This window comes from Bradysia coprophila, assembly GCF_014529535.1.
Source record: "Bradysia coprophila strain Holo2 chromosome X unlocalized genomic scaffold, BU_Bcop_v1 contig_128, whole genome shotgun sequence".
Lineage (NCBI taxonomy): Eukaryota > Metazoa > Arthropoda > Insecta > Diptera > Sciaridae > Bradysia > Bradysia coprophila.
Genome location: NW_023503295.1, coordinates 4029950 through 4052062, shown reverse-complemented (window position 1 = coordinate 4052062; position 22113 = coordinate 4029950). Strand labels below are relative to the sequence as shown.

Below are 22113 nucleotides of genomic sequence, written 5' to 3'. Positions count from 1 at the left end.
AAATTCTGGCCAATTAATCATAAAATCGTTTATTTTTCTATGAGTCTATTTCACTGATTTTGAGTAAAAATAGGCGAGTTCGTAACTATTTTGCATAAAAATTTGGTGTTAAGGAATTTCGCGCCGTGTCATTCACAATAACCCACAAAGTGACATCTTCCTTATACAAAATGTGTCATTTTGTCAATTATTGTGAATGACGCGGCGCCAAAAATTTTGGTTTGACGTTTAAAACGTCATTTTGACAGATGGAACAGACCGACTTTTGATCCTAACTGTCACAAATATGCCTTCGCTTCGATCAAATCGGGTTTCAGGTAATTTCGGGTCAGGTCATTTATTTTCAGTTCAACTAAACCTGACCTGTTTCGAGCCTTAGTTGAACATGATTCTGATTTGTGGTTATTTGTTTGTTTTTAGAATCGTTCCGGTATTTTCCAGATTCGATATGACCATTTTATTGAAACGCTGACTTAACTTGGATTACAGCCAACGATACTCAACACTCAGAAGGTGAATCTTTTTAGATAATTACGTCACCTTTGAATGAAAAATGACGTAACTTTTCAAGTAAATAAATCTCCGAAGTATTCTCATGCTTACCATAAGTTTGTGAATCAATCCTTGATTTCATAAAATGGGTTCGAGTCTAAAACTTCGAGTTTTTTTTTGTTGTCTGACTAGATTCTCCGGAGTCATTTACCCCTCAATACCGAAAATTGGACTTTTCAGCTTTTATTCCGATTGATGTAAATCAACGCACTTCAAGTAAAAGTGGTACTCTGAAACTTAACAGTGCTCCATACAAAATTTTACACTGTAAAAAGAGTGGGGATAAAATTTCATACAAAATAGTACTCTATTTGGCAGCTGTCATTAATAGCAATTTTGCTTGAAGTGCGTTGTGTAAATACCTATTTCTTCAGTATGGTAAACGAATTCGTTCGAAATACTGTATCGAAATCGATCCACCCTACATCGTCAGTATCCGTAACCTAAATACAACCAAATGAATTACGAATCTTAAGTAAATTAATTAACTGAGTGACTACTCACAACAATATTGAATGACACAAAACTGTGTTGTATTAAAAAAGTTTTTTTTTTAATGAAACCATTTAACAGGAAAGTAACCGTCGTACTGGTAAGTTGATATTATTGTTGTTAACAGTGTTGCTAGCTATAACAAACCGGAAACAAGAATAACTAAAGGGTTCAGAAATCGGATTAATTGATACGGAAATAAAAGCAAAATTTATTTTTTATTTTAAAATGCATCAACCAATCGAAAGCACTGGAACAGACATTTCACTTTTCATTGGTTAATTGCGCTGGTGAATCATTTTGCCATTGGAATCTTCGATTTCCTCTAGACAGATTATTTCAACAGTGTTTCGGTGGTACTGCAGATTCGATTAGGTTTATCAGGGTGGAATGATCAGCTGAGGATTTTGAAAAACAGATCTGATGATCTTTTGTTTCTTTCTTTGCAGATTTTCCAGTAAACTGTTTGTTAAGAAATTTTTCAGTTAAATTTTTGTTTTTATTGCGTACTTTCACAGAATGCGTCAACAACGGCGAGATCAGATGTTTTGGAAGTTGGAAAAGATCGGAACTGCGTCATTTATTCCTCTTTAGAAGTTTTCGTTGGATATCAGTTGTTTTGGAAGTTGTGGGCGTGAAATTACTGACCTACACAAAATCATAATTGTAAGAACCAACCTGTTATCCCTTGTCAAATCTGAGAAGTCTTTAAAGGAACCAAAGAAAGCCTGTAAACGAGCCATCAGAACAGTCGGAGCGTTTGCTGCGACTGAGCCCCGTACAAACCCGTAAATCTATTGCGTACGTGACCGTAGTGCGTCTGTCACCCTACTTTGACCGTAAGCCTATGCGCCGGTTGAAGTAGTTAAAGTAAAATTATTATGGAATGTGTACATCTTAGAAATTGCGCATAGCGCAATCACGAAGCCCCGTACGACGTTCCTTTCAAATGAAACAAAAATTTCAAATCGTCCTAAAATTTTAATTTATTGAGTATAAATACGCATAGGGCCCTAGTATCGGCCTCAGTCCGAGGATCCAAATTTAATTTTTTTTTTCAACTACATTCTATTCGGCCTTTGATTACCTTCCAAATGAAACAAAAAATACGGAAAACGGATGAAATTTGCTCGAGTTATATGTAAAATACACATAGGGCCCAAGTAGCGGCCTTAGTCCAAGGACCCAAATTTAATTTTTTTTCAACAACATTCTATTCGGTGTTCGATTATCTTTCAAATGAAACAAAAATTACGAAAAACGGATGAAATTTACTCGAGTTGTATGTAAAATACGCATAGGGCCCTAGTAGCGGCCTTAGTCCGAGGACCCAAATTTAATTTTTTTTTTCAACAACATTCTATTCGGCCTTTGATTACCTTCCAAATGACACAAAAATTACGAAAAACGAATGAAATTTACTTGAGTTCTATTAAAAATACACATAGGGCCCTAGTAGGTTTTCACTTCTAAGGCCCTAACTCACGGTCCACTCACCCGATTTTAAAAAACTTTTTTTTCCTGGATTGGTATTGACAATACCTATCATTTGCCGTGTCATTTACATTTCCATCGTTTATTTTGCCATAAATATCACCAAAAGACCTTACATCAGTTAGGTGGCCCTAACTCACGAAGGGCCGACCCGAATATGCCCATCTTCGAACTTAGCCTCACTATTTTGACTATCTTTCAGGGGAAATTTTTTTTTGAAATCGGATTTGATTTACTCAAGATATCGACGTGACAGACAGACGGCCCAAATTTTTATTGCGGATTCGTCATCTATGAACATAGGCAAACACTTTGCCCTTACCGTCTGCTTCGAATTCCATCAATTACACACGGCATCGTAATCCTATAAGCCCCTTCGTACTTCGTACGGGGCTAAAAACCTCAAAAATCCGTCACTGGTTAATCATGTTAATCATGGTTAATCACTGGTTAATCATGTTAATCACTACGAAAAAGAGAGTGAGCATAACCCCTCGCGCCTCCCACAACCACTTTCTTCTTTTTAGGAATTAGGAACTGCGTCAAGAGCTCCGCTAACGCTACGTTCAAGAGCAGAGAGTGTTGAAATTTATTTCTAAATTCATTCGTTCATCCAATGATTCACCCAAAATTCAAATTTAACAGCACACGTAGGGTGGGAATGTCTTCCAAAACAAACCAAACCAAAAACCGAACCTTTAATTACGGATAAGTCGTGAAGTCAAATGTCATTTACAAAGGAAGTATCGTTTCAATTAAATTCCGTTCACTCTCCCGCAATTGCACATACATAAAATTTTCAATAAAATGGCGCACTCTTGTTCTGGAATTAATGATAGCAAGCGGAAACAATATTCACGAATAATATGCTTACAGAGATAATATTATTTCGTCTGCTTAAATTTACTGGGTTCTTTAACTTAATATCGAAACAATTTCCAGTTAATACGACAAAAGAAAAGCTATGTGTGCATGGCAATCTATCGAACATAAATACAATTTTGTAGAAAGCTATTATTTTGATATCATCGCTCGCAAAGGTATATAGCTTAGCACCATCCTCTATTGTACCTATATCAAACTCATGATGATTCTTATTGTTGTATGTTATACTCTTTGATATAACAAAAGTTTATTGTGTCTGGATGTTGTGCATATCTATCTATCTATGCACACACATTCGTCCGATACCAACTCAAATAAACATATAAAATAAAGACGAAAATGTAAGAACGTTTCTCCCTTCGATCCCAACAAATAAAAGAAGACGACATTACTACCAACGAACGTACAAAATATCAAAGCTGAGCCATAGATTGATTTATTGATCGCACCTTCTATATTCTTATTATTTTTGAGAGAAATAAAATATATTTTTCTTGAAAAATATTGTTCGGAACTATGTTACTTAAAAGTGATATATATAAGACATGGTTGGTCCATTTCATACATCTAAAGTCAGTGGGGTCAATGGTTTTCTTTTTATTTCGAATATTTATTGTGAATGTTCAATTCAGTTTTTACAAGAATCAAACGGTTATATTTTTATTGAAAGCTTTTCAATTTCAATTACTATTACAATGGTATTTCTGAAACCATTTTGTTAACCTCCATATTTCCGTTATGGAAGAATTTAGCGTTTTTATATTTGAACCAATATTACGACAAATTGGAATTGTTATTGCTGCACGGTTGTATGAAGAAAGTCTCATTCGGCTTGGAACTCCACATGACTTTTTGGATTTGCTTTACCATAATTATTTTTTGTAGATTACAATACCATTAGAATCATAAAGATCGGTCCCCTAACTCCTCAGATATTTACTTGAGAAAACTGTGTTGTTGTACAGGAAACACGTTTACAAGAGGATGCAATTTTGACCAGACGATAAATATCGACGCGATTATTTGCACCCTGGCCAAAAAAACGAGCCGTCAGAACAGTCGGAGCGTTTGCTGCGACTGAGCCCCGTACGAACCCGTACATCTATTGCGCACGTGACCCTAGTGCGTCTGTCACCCTAGTTGAAGTCAAATTATTATGAAATGTGTACATCTTACAAATTGCGCATAGCGGAAAATCGGAAAAATTTATTCGAGATATATGCAAAATACACTTAGGGCCGTGTAGCGGGCTTAGGCCATGGACCCAAATTTAATTTTTTTAACCCAACAACATTCTATTTGGTGTTCGATTACCTTTCAAATGAAAGAAAATTTAGGAAAAACGGATGAAATTTACTCGAGTTATATGCAAAATACACCTAGGGCCGAGTAGCGGCCTTAGTCCAAGGACCCAAATTTAATTTTTTTTCAACATCATTATATTCGGCCTTCGATTACCTTCAAAATGAAACAAAAATTAGGAAAATCGGACGAAATTTACTCGAGATATATGCAAAATACACTTAGGGCCGTGTAGCGGGCTTAGGCCATGGACCCAAATTTAATTTTTTTAACCCAACAACATTCTATTTGGTGTTCGATTAACTTTCAAATGAAACAAAATTTAGGAAAATCGTATCAAATTTACTCGAGTTATATGCAAAACACACTTAGGGCCGTGGAGAGGCCTTAGTCCAAGGACCCAAATTCTATTTTTTTTTCAACAACATTCTATTCGATGTTCAATTACCTTTTAAATGAAACAAAAATTAGGAAAAACGGATGAAATTTACTCGAGTTATATGCAAAATACACTTGGGGCCGAGTAGCGGCCTTAGTCCAAGGACCCAAATTTAATTTTTTTTCAACAACATTCTATTCCTCGTTCGATTACTTTTCAAATGAAACAAAAATTAGGAAAATCGGATCAAATTTACTCGAGTTATATGCAAAATACACTTAGGGCCGAGGACCCAAATTTAAAACGTTCTTCGCCACATTATATTCGGGCTTCGATTACCTTTCAAATGAAACAAAAATCACGAAAAAAGGATGAAATTTACTCGAGTTATATGCAAAATACTTTTAGGGCCGAGTAGCCTTTCACTTCTAGGCCCCTAACTCACGGGCCATTCACCCGATTTTATTAAACTTTTTTTTTCCTGGATCGGTATTGACAATACCTATCTTTTGCCGTTTCATTTACATTTCCATCGTTTGTTTTGCCATAAATATCACCAAAAGACCTTAAATCACTTAGGCGGCCCTAACTCACGAAGGGCCGACCTAAATATGTCCATCTTCGAACTTAGCCTCACTATTTTGACTATCTTTCAGGGAAAAAAAAAATTTTGAAATCGGATTTGATTTACTCAAGATACCGACGTGACGGACAGACGGACAGACAAAATTTTTATTGCGGATTCGTCATCTATGAACATAGGCAAACACTTTGCCCTTACCGTCTGCTTCGAATTCCATCAATTACACACGGCATCGTAATCCTATAAGCCCCTTTGTACTTCGTACGGGGCTAAAAATGTGACAACACAGGAAAATTGATTTGGATACAGTGTAGGATACCTGGAGGCAAAGTTACCTGCTTTCATGTAAGATTTCCTACCCTTTTTTTGTCAGTGCAACTCTTGTTTTTTTTCCATGATGCGAAAAAGAGGTTTTCCTCTTTGCAACTGTCCATTTTGTTTTGATTTTGAAAAATGGAGAAACAAATTGATGTGTTTTTTTGTGTGGATAAAAACAGTTATTACCGCCACGCACGGATGAAATATTATGTGTTAACCTTGGGGAGAAATATAAAATTCCAACTAGAGCAAATTGCAGTCTTGGATTCTCTCTGACCTGAAACTTTCGCTCTTGTTGAAATTTCCTATTTTCCCCCTTGGTAAACGAATAACTAACCATTTCCTTCTACAAATTGGCTTAGCAATTTGGTGTTGCATTAGTATTAAAGACTATTTGCACCCAGGTGCAAAAAGTGTCAATCGATAAAAAAAACTATTGCATTTAAAGGGGTATCAATTGAATAGACATGTTGCATAATCGAGAAATCACATCGAACCATTTTTAAATGAAATTTGATGTTAAAATAAGCATAATTTACCACTACACCTTATCAAAATATTATTTAGGTTTTTTTTTAAATTTATGAAGAACGTTAATTTCAGAGGAAAGTATGACGTCAGACTAGTGCGGTCGTTTATATGTAATACATACACTAAAGTGCCCATTCCACTTAAAAAAAGTACGCCGTGAGAGAGCCGTTAGAGCGCCGTGAGAGAGCAAACTGTCAAATAAACAAAGAAAAATAGAAAAAATTCAATTTTGTCTCTCACACGGAGTACTTTTTTTGGTAAGAGGAAACTAAGCATAACACACTCGCAAAGCGGCGCTTACGTCATTAATTGTTCGTCTATTTACGTACCAACATAAAAAAACGAAAATATTAACAAATACTTATTCGAAGGTAAACAACTACTCGCAAATGAGGATGATGACGTAGACGAATTAGGAAAGTTTAAATTGCTGATTTAAAATACTAATTCACTCAGAGATGTGTAAGATTGTGTATTTAAGGGTTTTGAAACCCGAATAACAATAATAATATATTTCCAGAAGACCATGCAAGTTGTCTATTGGGAAACATTTTGTTTTTTATTCAAACAAATCAGTATGGATGAGATGAGATTGAAACACAAAAAGTATTGAAGCCAAAATAAAAATCTGAGTTTTTCTATTAGACCCGTAGAGACACATACACATAAAGTTTGTATGAATGGACCAGCTGGTGAAACGCTGAAACAAATGGCGATATGTTTGACTGTAAGAAATGTCAATTTTTTGACGTGATCTAGTACAGACCTCGACCGGAAATTTTCTATAATCCTCCCTAATTACACTTGCATTTTGCTGTATTTCTACAGCAATTTGATTATGTTTGCATGCTAGTTCCAATTTTATCAATAATAATTTTGTTGGAAACATAATAATTCGTATTGTAAATTAGAACTTTTTTCTCGTGTGCGGACATTGCTGCACTATAACATTCTTCTCTTTGCATGCTAGGTATGATAAATAAAATTTTGAATTTTATTACATTTTCTTTCTGAAAGAGAAATTATGATTATTCGAATCCAATTATGAAGATAATGTTATTTAAAATAGTTTTAACATTAAACTGTTGAATGAATAAATTTTATTATTTTCTTCTCTTGTGTGGACGCTGCAAACGAAAACAGAGTAATTTTCACTCAAAAGAGATAATTACATTTTAAAACCAATATGCAATTTAGACATCAATCTTAAAGAAGAGGTTTCATGGCAACCACATAAGTAAATATGAATCGAACATGCGCTGCACATTTTACAATAATATTTATGCAATTTCGTTCGGAATAAAACGTTCATACTTGAATGCAATGCAATGAAGCACAGTTAAATTTGACACGCTACAAAAGCCACATTCTTCATAAACTTTGCATTTGCTGTTTCTCTATCGATTTTGTATGAACGCAGATTAAAAAGCTTTGTCAAACAGAACATTATTTGTTAGTTTCTACTATCATAAGGCTATCCAACGCACTTCGCACTTTTGCTTGAAGTGCGTTGGGCTATCCAAACGTAAAGCCACTCGGTTTCGATATTCCGAGAAAAGCATGGGTTCGCCGGGTTCGCCTGATTCAAGCGACGCCTGTTTTTATGGAATTTGGTCGACTCAACCGAATGGGATTGTGGTGCACCAAACGATGGATCATATCGTCAACGAATGCCCAAACAGAAAATTCCAGAACGTGGAATCGACGGACTAAATCGACGATGGAGCAAATTGGGTAATGAATTTGGACCTGAATATTTGACGAGTCTTTTTGACAATTTCTAGTTTGTTTAGTTTTAAACTTTGATTGTGACCGCCATATGATAAATAGATAAATTATAAAACTCGTAACAGGGTAGGTCTCCTCAAACCTGAACTGAATATACCTGAACCTGATTCAATCAATTTTGATCTGACTTGAATTTACCTAAAACCTGAATATAGCAATCAGATCAGGTCTACCTGAAAATTTGTATGAAAATTTCAGGTCAGCCTGAAACTGCTCTGACAGGTTTCCGAAATTCAGGTTTCCTCCAAAAGTAAAAACCTTGCCCGGAAATTTCAGATCCAACTATTTTTCGACCATATCGACCATTTCGTCGATATATTCCGAGGATTACTACTATAGAAATGACAGTTGCGTTCACGGTTTTACATACCGAGAACGCACCGAGTTTGTATTTGAAGACTTTCGCGTAGCTATTGATGTAAAATAGAATACAAATACAAAAAAATGCGCGATTTTGTGAGAGAACTTCTCAACATCTTTTGCACTAAGTTTTTATGCGTTGTAGGGCAGAGTATATGCGTGCTTTTGTTTTGACGAGTGCAGCTTTCAAATGAAAATTTTTCAAGCATAACCTCAATCTACTACATTACAATGCCGACGATAATCTGACGATAAATATTGCTCTCTGCACCTGCCGGAAAGAATTCATACTTTACATTTGTGTAAGTGAATATCGTCGATTTAGTTATCTCCCTCGAGAAGCGCTGATAATTCACTTCAATATCTATCAGGTCGTAAATTTATAGATGCCCAATCGACTGATTACGTTTCCACCTTTGTTTCGATCAAAATGAGGACAAAAAACTCTCAAATCACAAAGTGAACCACAAATGTACGGGAACCTGTTGAAAGCTTATGCCCACAATATTCACCAACTCATCATATTAAAGCTATCCAGACAAATGATTTATGTGTGTGCGTGAAACTAAGCACTAATTTATTAACCACTTAACCACCGTGCCTTGTCATTGGATTATCAACAGTCACTTAAGGGCATACTCTCAACAGAAGTATATAAGTAGAGAAGAGAGCAAACACTTCACGAATCAGAGGCTTTACAGGACAGGACCCAGGTGAGAGGTGAATGTAATTGTAGATCTGTTATGTGAACATCCGTGACAAATTTGGTATAATTATAATAATGTTGTTGAAACTGTTTTGTATTGCTCCTTCATATGTGCAACATTCACCTGAAATTTGAATACTTCGTTCTCGCGTACCTGCTTATGCAAACATTCTAATATTGATTCGGTAAATTATTCATAAAATGTAAATTATTTGTGTATGAATCACCCATTATTGATGATCTGGATCTAATTTTATCAACCAGTGAAATTACAAACTCGTTCATCGTTATTGGGTGAACACGTAATACACATTCGCGTATAAAGTGAATTACTGGGAAATGGTAATCACCTGTAATATTGATATAAAAAAACATCGCTTATCACCAACTGATAATCGATTTTTTTTTCATAATATATGGAGTATGTACCCCGTCATTTTACGTTTACCGAAATTGGTTTATTGAAGCCATATGATTTTCTTGTTTCACACTACATCTATTGTAGTTAATAAGGAGTCCAGAAATATGAACTCTTTTACATATACCTTATATATAGGCGAGTACCTACATATATATAGTCTCTACATTTAATTAGCGCAGCGTTGCTGTTTAAATATCACCAGAGGTTCCGCTAGTGGTGCTGTAATTATAGAGAGAAATTGACTAACCGACTAACATGTATGCAAAACAGTTTAAGGAAATGTTTTTTATACCAGGTATAGGGTAAGATTGCGCTGTCGATATTGATGCAACAACTAGTCCAGACGCTTGTGTCATTTCTCCATTTCATGCAACAAATTTAAAGAATTTGCTGAACGCAAAACGAGGTTTCTCCATTTCATGCAACAAATTTAAAGAATTTGCTGAACGCAAAACGAGAAAAGTGGCTCTGTGGGATTCGAGGTTTTAAGATTTTTTGTGAATGGATTCTGATAAAGTATCAAAAGTTGTAGAACTAAATTTTTTTCTTGAGGTCGATGAACCGGTATTACCGGTTAAATTACCGTTTTAGTGTAAAACTAAGAATCGCTCTAACTCGAGATAAAAGTGACTTGGTTTGGATTTCTTTTTTTTTGTTAGCAAGTTACATTAATTACCTAAGTTTTATGAAAGAACTTTTTTTTTGAAAAACAAAATGGCGGAAAGATGGTCATTTTCCGTAGATACTACACAGAAAAACCGCTAGCTTTAAAGCCATTTTTGGCCGGTGTCTTACGACCGGATTTCGTGTAAGTAGGCTCTTTCGACAGGTATAGCCAAAAAAGTTCCGAAAGTGATAAAAACGAGCCATCAGAACAGTCGGAGCGTTTGCTGCGACTGAGCCCCGTACAAACCCGTATATCTATTGCGTACGTGACCCTAGTGCGTCTGTCACCCTACTTTGACCGTAAGCCTATGCGCCGGTTAAAGTAGTTAAAGTAAAATTATTATGTAATGTGTACATCTTAGAAATTGCACATAGCGCAATTACGAAGCCCCGTACGACGTTCCTTTCAAATAAAACCAAAATTTCAAATAGCCCTAAAATTTTAATTTATTGAGTATAAATACACATAGGGCCTAGTATCGGCCTCAGTCCGAGGATCCAAATTTAATTTATTTTTCAACTACATTCTATTCGGCCTTTGATTACCTTCCAAATGAAACAAAAATTACGAAAAACGGATGAAATTTGCTCGAGTTATATGTAAAATACACATAGGGCCCTAGTAGCGGCCTTAGTCCGAGGACCCAAATTTAATTTTTTTTCAACAACATTCTATTCGGCCTTTGATTACCTTCCAAATGAAACAAAAATTACGAAAAACGGATGAAATTTACTCGAGTTGTATGTAAAATACGCATAGGGCCCTAGTAGCGGCCTTAGTCCGAGGACCCAAATTTTTTTTTTTTTTCAACAACATTCTATTCGGTGTTCGATTATCTTTCAAATGAAACAAAAATTACGAAAAACGGATGAAATTTACTCGAGTTGTATGTAAAATACACATAGGGCCCTAGTAGTGGCCTTAGTCCAAGGACCCAAATTTAATTTTTTTTCAACAACTTTCTATTCGGCGTTCGATTACCTTCCAAATGAAACAAAAATTACGAAAAACGGATTAAATTTACTTGAGTTCTATGTAAAATACACATAGGGCCCTAGCAGCTTTTCACTTCTAAGGCCCTAACTCACGGTCCACTCACCCGATTTTAAAAAACTGGATTGGTATTAACAATACCTATCATTTGCCGTGTCATTTACATTTCCATCGTTTATTTTGCCATAAATATCCCCAAAAGACCTTAAATCACTTAGGTGGCCCTAACTCACGAAGGGCCGACCCGAATATGCCCATCTTCGAACTTAGCCTCACTATTTTGACTATCTTTCAGGGAAAAAAAATTTTTGAAATCGGATTTGATTTACTCAAGATATTGACGTGACGGACAGACGGACAGACGGCCCAAATTTTTATTGCGGATTCGTCATCTATGAACATAGGCAAACACTTTGCCCTTACCGTCTGCTTCGAATTCCATCAATTACACACGGCATCATAAGCCCCTTCGTACTTCGTACGGGGCTAAAAATTTGCCCGAGATATTGAGCAAAAAATGAGGTTAATACACAATCGGATTTTTCTTGCATCAAATTACATTGTTTCCTTTCGATTTTCGAGACATTTAAATTTGAAATGAGCCGGAAAATGACAGAAAATTGTAGTACTAACGTTAATACATCCGAAACAATGCATACAAAGTTTTCGATATGGGACAGACGCGTCAAAAATGGTCAAAAATTTTAAAAATTGGTGAAAACTTATGAAGTTTGAACTATTTTTTGGCGTTTTCTCAATTTTAGCGAAAAAAATAATTAAATTAAACGAAGAACTTTAGGAAACCTTTTATATCGGATGAGATACATCAACAGCAGCGCAATTAAAAAAATATATTTATCTGGAGACTCAATTTCGATAAAAAATTCAGAAATTTTCAAAGAAATCGTAATTTTAGTTTTAGTTTTACGGTAATTTTACCGGTAACACCGATTCATCGACCTCAAGAAAAAAATTTAGTTCTACAACTTTTGATACTCTATCAGAATCCATTCACAAAAAATCTTAAAACCTCGAATCCCACAGTATGACACAAGCGTCTGGACTAAACAGTTGTTGTTGGAGTCATTAAAATTTCATCAAATTCTACGTATGACCTTCTAAATGATTGCAATTCAATTATCTTCACCTTATACACCACTGAAAGTTCAGTAATGTCTTTTTTTTAGAAAGTATTAGTTGGAGTTGACACTCTTACAATGGAAATGAGTCTCAGTCTCCATACGAAATCGGAAGAATTTGAACTGATAATTCGATACCACCAGAAAAACATCGCAGAAAAACCAGATCGAAAATTCGATCGCAGAATACATTTTTCTTGTACCCAATGATTTAAATTGAAAACTTAAACCGTATGACCTCTGAGAACCCTGAGAACCGAGAAGTTACAAAATTATTAAAAAATATTTTCCATCTACATCAAATTCTCTTTTCATTTCGATCAATTCCTGTTTTTCAGCGAACAATTCCTCATTTTCTTGTGATCAGTTCTTTTCACTCGGCGATCAGTCTGAATGCATGCGATATGAAATTTCAATCGAAACTTTCGGTACAGTGACAGAAAATCAAGAAGTCATATTTTCTACGATTACAAATCTATTTGATGTTATACATTCCACATGCGACATCCTCGTTAATACCTATCATATACACATAATAACGTCGAAATACAGTCAGAGACAATTAAATTTCAGCATGAATTTGCTTCAGCTGATCCACACATACAATCAAAACTGTTTTTACTTGATTATACGATTGAAGTTGCTACGCGTGTGGTATTGGTAAAACCGGATCAAGACGTATAAACAGTTGTTCCTGTAGATCAGCTGAAAAACAGCTGAAACTAATTCATGCTGAAATTTCACTGCTTCTAACTGTATCATTGAATGAATAAAGAGAATTGGAGAATCGGATTTCTTTCCTACTACAATAAGCTCTAGATAGGCTAAATACCTTACATTTTCACTCCATAATATTCTTTATAAACGATATTCTGCACATTATATTAACCGAATCGCAACGGATGCCGACGACATTATATTCCAGTCTTTGACCTAATACCTAAAAATGTAATTTTACAAAATAATGTACAAGATTAGACCGTGACCTCTAACAATGTTCAATTTCATTGTTTTTTTTTTGATTGACTTACACCGGCGCGGCGTATGAGATGGATACGCTTACATAAAAGAGGTGCATATTTGATCGTATGCTTACAACAGTTAGTACTAAGTGTATACGTGTTTTCAGTGCTAAATTGAATACCGTCGCGCATGGACGTATTTTGTGTGTACCTCATACCACAAACGATTGTATATATCCGTTAAACAATTTTTTTTTCTCTTTTATTATACTTTTTTTTTTGTAAAGCACGGTGTGTGAACTCCATTTGTTCTAAGTAAATATTTCTCAAATCGATCGAGTTACAGTGAATGTGGTGAATGCATTTCAAATAAAAGTTGCATCTGAACTAATTGTTTTCTTATCGTTTATCAATAATAATTTGTGGACAATAGATTTTGAATTGAAAAATACAAATAATTTAGTTCATTTGACATTATTTTATCTTGATATTTTGGATGATCGGTTTGATTTGTCGCTATTTTGGTGTCACGAAATTGCCGTTTCAGTAAAAGCAAGTAACCGGATTAAAAATGAGGCAAATTGGCGCTGAGGTGAATAATAGTGACTTTGACTTTGAATTGAATTTTGTTTTTCTCTCTCTCGTACATTTTAAACTGAATCTCTTAACAACGCTGAATAGTCAACGTATAACCATTCAGATTGATTCATTTTGAATTACAGTAAATTTATGTGTTTATATAAATGTAGAGCTAAATCAAATTTAAATGAGAAAAAAAAACCAGATTTGATCGGGGATCAAAACTTATTAATGTTTTCTGGTTTCATTTTGATGTTAGCAACGGTGTTGTTTAAAGTGAAATTAATCTTGCTAACACAGTTTTTTTTTTCTTCTGTTGTTTTTGTTTCGTTCTCTCTTTTTGTATTACAATTCAATTTTTCGAATGGTTTATTTACTTTTGCTGTTTTATACATGTTCGATATATAGAACATTGCCGAAAATGTGTTTTGTCATATATCACCTGTTTCAATAATCAGCAGAAAAATAAACGTTCCTAAATGGAAAATGAACTAATAAGGGGGGCTTAAAAGCGTTCCACTACAGTTATTGAACAAAATTAAGCAGCTTAAAGAAGAAGAGAAACTGCGGCTTTCATTCTTTTCAGGAAATCCATTTTTATAGTAAACTGGTCTCTTGATTGTATCGATTGACATAAAACTTAACAATCAAAATTACAGTGGATTTTTCGTTTTTTTTTTGTTGCTTTTATCTGTGCTCTACCTGCCTGATAGAATTTTTTTTGTATATTTTTTCCTCCATAGGACTCATCCGTCATTCACAAAAAACTAGTTATTCTCTTTCTACTTCAACTTATCCGGTTGGATCGATGCTCATCTCATTTTGGTAACTTTTCCATAGACCCCAATCACAACCATATAGCAGTAGTCTCACCTTTGTTTGTTAAAGGTGCAGGCTGACTACATCAAATTGTACTTTATAGTGACAGCTTTGAGATTTTAGTTTTTACTGAAAATTAGCTGTAGTCACCGAGCTTTTCTCCTGCAACTCAAATCACACCACAGTTTGGTGTCGAAACGAGAATGTTGTTGTTTGATGAAAAGAGCGTCTTCGGTAAAGTTGTCAGCATTCAGATGAGTAACACAGTCCGTGAAAAATGTCTAAAAAATGACAAATCGTGAAACAGTCCACTTTTCGTAGCTCATTTGCAGAAAGTGGACTTTTCCATGCGTCATTCGGATGACGTTCGAGTGGTCTTTTTCCTCTGTTTTTCTATATTCTAAATTTTTAACTAAAATTTGGTCACTCTTTTTGTCACAACGATTCTTGTCGGTAAACTAATATTTGACTATCTTTACGGTATATGATTGGGTGTGGAAAATGAGTGGGAAAATGAGTGACACTTTAAAAAAATCATTATTTGGACTTTTGGAGGATGATACATGGATGTACAATATGCCGAACATTTCACATAGCTTACACAACCCATTATCGGCATGGTCACTTCTAATTCAATTCCCTTCTTTTTTCCGAAAACCATAATCATTTGTTTTTGTTAAACCGTGAAACGGTTAGAATCATTTCTCATTCACTGAAAATTTAAATAAAAAAATTCTTTTGTCTCTTTTTTTTCAAGACCAACTATTTTGTGGTCTCGGTTGGCAAAATGTTGTAGTGTTGAGTTTTCAAACAAAATTTGAATTTTATTTAAAACAAAAAAAAAAGATCGTAACTAAAGTGCATAAGTGCATTAAACACATGACACCGGACAGGAAATGCGAAAAAAGTCATCCAAAAGTTGGTTTAAATACTGGTTTATAAACATTCGGTTGTTCTCTTTAGTTCCCATTTTTTTTTTTAATGTTCTGGTCTGGTGAAAATGAGGGAGAGTTTAATTTCCATTTTGTCCTGCATTGTTATAGTGTTGTGTGGGCAAATTCATTTCTTTTTCGATTCGTACAGTAATGGTATTTAAGTAAAAATTATTACGGTAAGAGATTTTAATCAACAGCTAAACCGACGAAATGTTGGAAAATTGGCCCTATTCAAATTCCACTACACGACGAGATTATTTTTTTCATTTTCATTATTTTTTTGTATGAGATTATACAATCAAATCGTATAATTCGTTTGACTGTACGTACGACGTAATGATAATTGAAGAACCACCAAATAGATGAACATGAGAATGTTTATACTTGAACCACATTGTTACATAACATTCGTTTTAGCAAAATTGCCAAATATATTAAAGAAAAGGTTCGTCACCCAAAAAGTTGAATGTAAACAAGAGAGGAAGAAGCAAAACAAAACCAGCACCGCATATAAGACTTACGTAATGCACTTGGAAATTTTTGCGTTAGAAATTTTAATTGAAGACAACACATTCGGTTAAAATATGTGGAAAGATACAATTGATATTTTTGTGTACGAATTTTTAAACATATAAATGGATTGCATTGTTTTGAAATAATCTGCGTGTGGATTGGCATTTGAAATGTTAAAACGCAAACGATGCAAAAAACGAAATTACGGGAAAAAAACGTCTTATTTTGTGCGATTTTTCTGTAGGAAACTTTTTTTTACAAAGATGATTTGTTAAAAAGCAGAGTTATTCGCCAAAAAAAAAAGTTAGAAATCGATTGTTCACACCAATGTATTGGTACTAAATAGTATCGTTTGTTATTCCCGCACGAAATCTATCGAGTTTATTTGTTGCTCTTTTTCGATGAACGGGGAGCATGTCTTAAGGAATTAAATGCATTTGGTTGTCTATCATTTTATTTAATTTCCAAGTACTTGCTTGACCGACAAGCTTCGGTGACTGTCTTATCGACAAGTGTAGAATCTGTACATTAAAGCCGAACACGAAATTTGTCGAAAAACAATAACAGACGCAAGTTGCTCGAAAATAGACTAGGGACTTTGCGTTTTGTATCACAAAACTGTTTCTGAATCAATGAATTGTGTAGCAGCATCCAATGTATTCTGTTTTCAGAGTGATATCGCCAAATCTTCAGGTCTCAGGAAAGAATCTGCATTTTGGCACCAACTTTTTTAGCCCCGTACGAAGTACGAAGGGGCTTATAGGATTACGATGCCGTGTGTAATTGATGGAATTCGAAGCAGACGGTAAGGGCAAAGTGTTTGCCTATGTTCATAGATGACGAATCCGCAATAAAAATTTGGGCCGTCTGTCCGTCTGTCCGTCTGTCCGTCTGTCCGTCTGTCCGTCTGTCCGTCACGTCGATATCTTGAGTAAATCAAATCCGATTTCAAACATTTTTTTTTCCCTGAAAGATAGTCAAAATAGTGAGGCTAAGTTCGAAGATGGGCATATTCGGGTCGGCCCTTCGTGAGTTAGGGCCACCTAAGTGATTTAAGGTCTTTTGGTGATATTTATGGCAAAATAAACGATGGAAATGTAAATGACACGGCAAATGATAGGTATTGTCAATACCAATCCAGGAAAAAAAAGTTTTTTAAAATCGGGTGAGTGGACCGTGAGTTAGGGCCTTAGAAGTGAAAAGCTACTAGGGCCCTATGTGTATTTTACATATAACTCGAGTAAATTTCATATGTTTTTCGTAATTTTTGTTTCATTTGAAAGATAATCGAACACCGAATAGAATGTTGTTGAAAAAAAATTAAATTTGGGTCCTCGGACTAAGGCCGCTACTAGGGCCCTATGTGTATTTTACATACAACTCGAGTAAATTTCATTCGTTTTTCGTAATTTTTGTGTCATTTGGAAGGTAATCGAACGCCGAATAGAAAGTTGTTGAAAAAAAAATTAAATTTGGGTCCTTGGACTAAGGCCACTACTAGGGTCCTATGTGTATTTTACATAGAACTCGAGTAAATTTCATTCGTTTTTCGTAATTTTTGTGTCATTTGGAAGGTAATCGAACGCCGAATAGAAAGTTGTTGAAAAAAAATTAAATTTGGGTCCTTGGACTAAGGCCACTATTAGGGCCCTATGTGTATTTTACATTGAACTCGAGTAAATTTCATTCGTTTTTCGTAATTTTTGTGTCATTTGGAAGGTAATCAAAGGCCGAATAGAATGTTGTTGAAAAAAAGTTAAATTTGGGTCCTCGGACTAAGGCCGCTACTAGGGCCCTATGTGTATTTTACATACAACTCGAGTAAATTTCATCCGTTTTTCGTAATTTTTGTTTCATTTGAAAGATAATCGAACACCGAATAGAATGTTGTTGAAAAAAAAAAAAATTTGGGTCCTTGGACTAAGGCCGTTACTAGGGCCCTATGTGTATTTTACATATAACTCGAGCAAATTTCATCCGTTTTTCGTAATTTTTGTTTCATTTGGAAGGTAATCAAAGGCCGAATAGAATGTTGTTGAAAAAAAAAAAAAAATTTGGGTCCTCGGACTAAGGCCGCTACTAGGGCCCTATGTGTATTTTACATATAACTCGAGCAAATTTCATACGTTTTTCGTATTTTTTGTTTCATTTGGAAGGTAATCAAAGGCCGAATAGAATGTTGTTGAAAAAAAAAAAAAATTTGGGTCCTCGGACTAAGGCCGCTACTAGGGCCCTATGTGTATTTTACATATAACTCGAGCAAATTTCATACGTTTTTCGTATTTTTTGTTTCATTTGGAAGGTAATCAAAGGCCGAATAGAATGTTGTTGAAAAAAAAAAAAATTTGGGTCCTTGGACTAAGGCCGTTACTAGGGCCCTATGTGTATTTTACATATAACTCGAGCAAATTTCATCCGTTTTTCGTAATTTTTGTTTCATTTGGAAGGTAATCAAAGGCCGAATAGAATGTTGTTGAAAAAAAAAAAAATTTGGGTCCTCGGACTAAGGCCGCTACTAGGGCCCTATGTGTATTTTACATATAACTCGAGCAAATTTCATCCGTTTTTCGTAATTTTTGTTTCATTTGGAAGGTAATCAAAGGCCGAATAGAATGTAGTTGAAAAAAAAAATAAATTTGGATCCTCGGACTGAGGCCGATACTAGGCCTATGTGTATTTATACTCAATAAATTAAAATTTTAGGGCTATTTGAAAGTTTTGTTTTATTTGAAAGGAACGTCGTACGGGGCTTCGTAATTGCGCTATGCGCAATTTCTAAGATGTACACATTACATAATAATTTTACTTTAACTACTTTAACCGGCGCATAGGCTTACGGTCAAAGTAGGGTGACAGACGCACTAGGGTCACGTACGCAATAGATATACGGGTTTGTACGGGGCTCAGTCGCAGCAAACGCTCCGACTGTTCTGATGGCTCGTTTCCAACACTTCTGTGGGCTTGCAGCACAAAAGTACTGGGTTCATTTATATGTGGAACGATAGTGGGTGAGGCCAGCTACAACACCCCTTACTCAGTTTCATGGAACATCGAAGCTGCAGAGAAGGCGGACTCTCCGAACATTCACTACATTTTTAGTCGTAACTCTCGTGGATCTACTCGCACCAAGCGGTGCGTATACTCTACCTGTAGGTCTTTCCAAGGCCGACATTCGTACAACATTACAACAATCTGAAATCATTTGTTGCTTGAGTTATTGTCGAAAAACTGTTTTCGGTACCCTCTGACATGTCTTCACTTTTGAACGCTTTTCACAGAAAACTGATTTTTTTTAGAAAAAGTGAAAGATACATGTTTCTTAGAATTGAAAGACGTATCCAACGAGCTATCACTCATTAAAATCGGAGACCGCTTGTTCCCAAAGTTAAAACGAGCCATCAGAACTGTCGGCGCGTTTGCTGCGACTGAGCCCCGTACAAACCCGTATATCTATTGCGTACGTGACCCTAGTGCGTCTGTCACCCTACTTTGACAGTAAGCCTATTGCGCCGGTTAATGTAGTTAAAGTAAAATTATTATGGAATGTGTACAGCTTAGAAATTGCGGATAGCGCAATTATGAAGCCCCGTACGACGTTCCTGTCAAATCAAACAAAAATTTAACCCAAATTTAATTTTTTTTTTCAACAACATTCTATTCGGCCTTTGATTACCTTCCAAATGAATCAAAAATTACGAAAAACGGATGAAATTTGCTCGAGTTATATGTAAAATACACATAGGGCCCTAGTAGTGGCCTTAGTCCAAGGACCCAAATTTAATTTTTTTTCAACAACATTCTATTCGGCCTTTGATTACCTTCCAAATGAATCAAAAATTACGAAAAACGGATGAAATTTGCTCGCGTTATATGTAAAATACACATAGGGCCCTAGTAGTGGCCTTAGTCCAAGGACCCAAATTTAATTTTTTTTCAACAACATTCTATTCGGCCTTTGATTACCTTCCAAATGAAACAACAATTACGAAAAAAGGATGAAATTTGCTCGAGTTATATGTAAAATACACATAGGGCCCTAGTACCGGCCTTAGTCCGAGGACCCAAATTTAATTTTTTTTTTCAACTACATTCTATTCGGCCTTTGATTACCTTCCAAATGACACAAAAATTACGAAAAACGAATGAAATTTACTCGAGTTATATTGAAAATACACATAGGGCCCTAGTAGAGGCCTTAGGCCAAGGACCCAAATTTAATTTTTTTTCAACAACATTCTATTCGGCCTTTGATTACCTTCCAAATGAATCAAAAATTACGAAAAACGAATGAAATTTACTCGAGTTCTATGTAGGCCTAGTAGCCTAGTCACATAGGGCCCTAGTAGCATTTCACTTCTAAGGCCCTAACTCATGGTCCACTCACCCGATTTTAAAAAACTTTTTTTTTCTAGATTGGTATTGACAATACCTATCATTTGCCATGCCATTTACATTTACATCGTTTGTTTTGCCATAAATATCACCAAAAGACCTTAAATCACTTAGGTGGCCCTAACTCACGAAGGGCCGACCCGAATGTGCCCATCTTCGAACTTAGCCTCACTATTTCGACTATCTTTCAGGGAAAAAAAAATTTGAAATCGGATTTGATTTACTCAAGATATCGACGTGACGGACAGACGGACAGAAGGACAGACGGACAGACAAAATTTTTATTGCGGATTCGTCATCTATGAACATAGGCAAACACTTTGCCCTTACCGTCTGCTTCGAATTCCATCAATTACACACGGCATCGTAATCCTATAAGCCCCTTTGTACTTCGTACGGGGCTAAAAATCACCTGAAGATTTGGCGATATCACTCTTAATCGCTATCACATCCGAAAATTGAAGTTCACAAAAGAATTCACGAAAAATGAGCCGAACATATTCTGGAAATATATGTACTGCAGTAGGTTTATGTATTATGTAAGAGGTCGTACGGGGCTTCCACTGGTTAGTCTATTAAATAATTAAAAATAAAAGTAAAACAAACGTAGAAGGTATCTTCATTTCCTTAATTATTTGATTAGTAATAACATTCCCTTATCGTATTGCGATTTTGAAAATAAATAAAAAAATGATATTAAACAGCGATAAGGCCGTATTTTTTACCGGGCTGGTACGTATTGAATGTAGATTTTTTCATATTATATTCTTAAAGGTATACCAGGTCGACGATAGAAATTGATAAGGTGAAAATGACTATAGTGATTACTGTTCAACAACAAACATTTTTCTTACAAATAAATTGGCTGAAATGTATTAGTAAAAATAGAAAAATAACCGTCTTCGTATACAACATTTATTACCAATCATACCTATCTAAGGTCATACATGGTGCAGCATTACCGTACAGTAAAATTTCAATGAACAAACCGTACTTAGTGTTACTGGCCCAGTCTAGCTCTGATAAATTAAATAGATGGAATAGCAAGAACACAGCTCAAAGATCCTTTGTTCACTGTTCCCTGACCTTAGCACTTCTATCTGGAATTAGCCCGATAAGAAATCGTTAAGGCATTTGACGTCGAATGATGGTAGATCTTAGAGTTCCTAATACACGAAGGTGCGAGATTGGTGTGTTAAACCAGTCTCAGGTGCCAGACCATACGAACAGATGGAGTTGATCGTTAAGCTTACAGTGGTTCGTAATCGAACTATCTGGAAAATGGATAGTTTGGAGGAAATTT

General features: G+C 35.3%; 1 protein-coding gene and 2 long non-coding RNA genes across 3 annotated transcripts in view; 2 read left to right on the top strand and 1 right to left on the bottom strand.

Annotated features, from left to right (window-relative positions):
- LOC119067773 overlaps positions 1-8585 on the top strand; it is an 18519-nt gene extending 9934 nt beyond the window's left edge. The window contains exons 2-4 of the long non-coding RNA XR_005086031.1: positions 3967-3971; positions 6611-6621; positions 8576-8585. This is a non-coding gene — a long non-coding RNA (uncharacterized LOC119067773). The remainder of the gene's footprint in view (positions 1-3966; positions 3972-6610; positions 6622-8575) is intronic.
- On the bottom strand, positions 6096-22113 carry LOC119067776. Its single transcript, XR_005086036.1, has 3 exons — positions 22082-22113; positions 15410-15416; positions 6096-6105 (listed from the first exon to the last, which is right to left on the bottom strand). It is a non-coding gene; the product is annotated as an uncharacterized LOC119067776 (long non-coding RNA).
- Positions 13709-22113, top strand: part of LOC119067766 — a 39369-nt gene continuing 30964 nt past the window's right edge. The window contains exon 1 of the mRNA XM_037170910.1: positions 13709-14164. Coding sequence (XP_037026805.1) covers positions 14144-14164 — 21 coding nt within the window. The 5' untranslated portion in view covers positions 13709-14143. The remainder of the gene's footprint in view (positions 14165-22113) is intronic.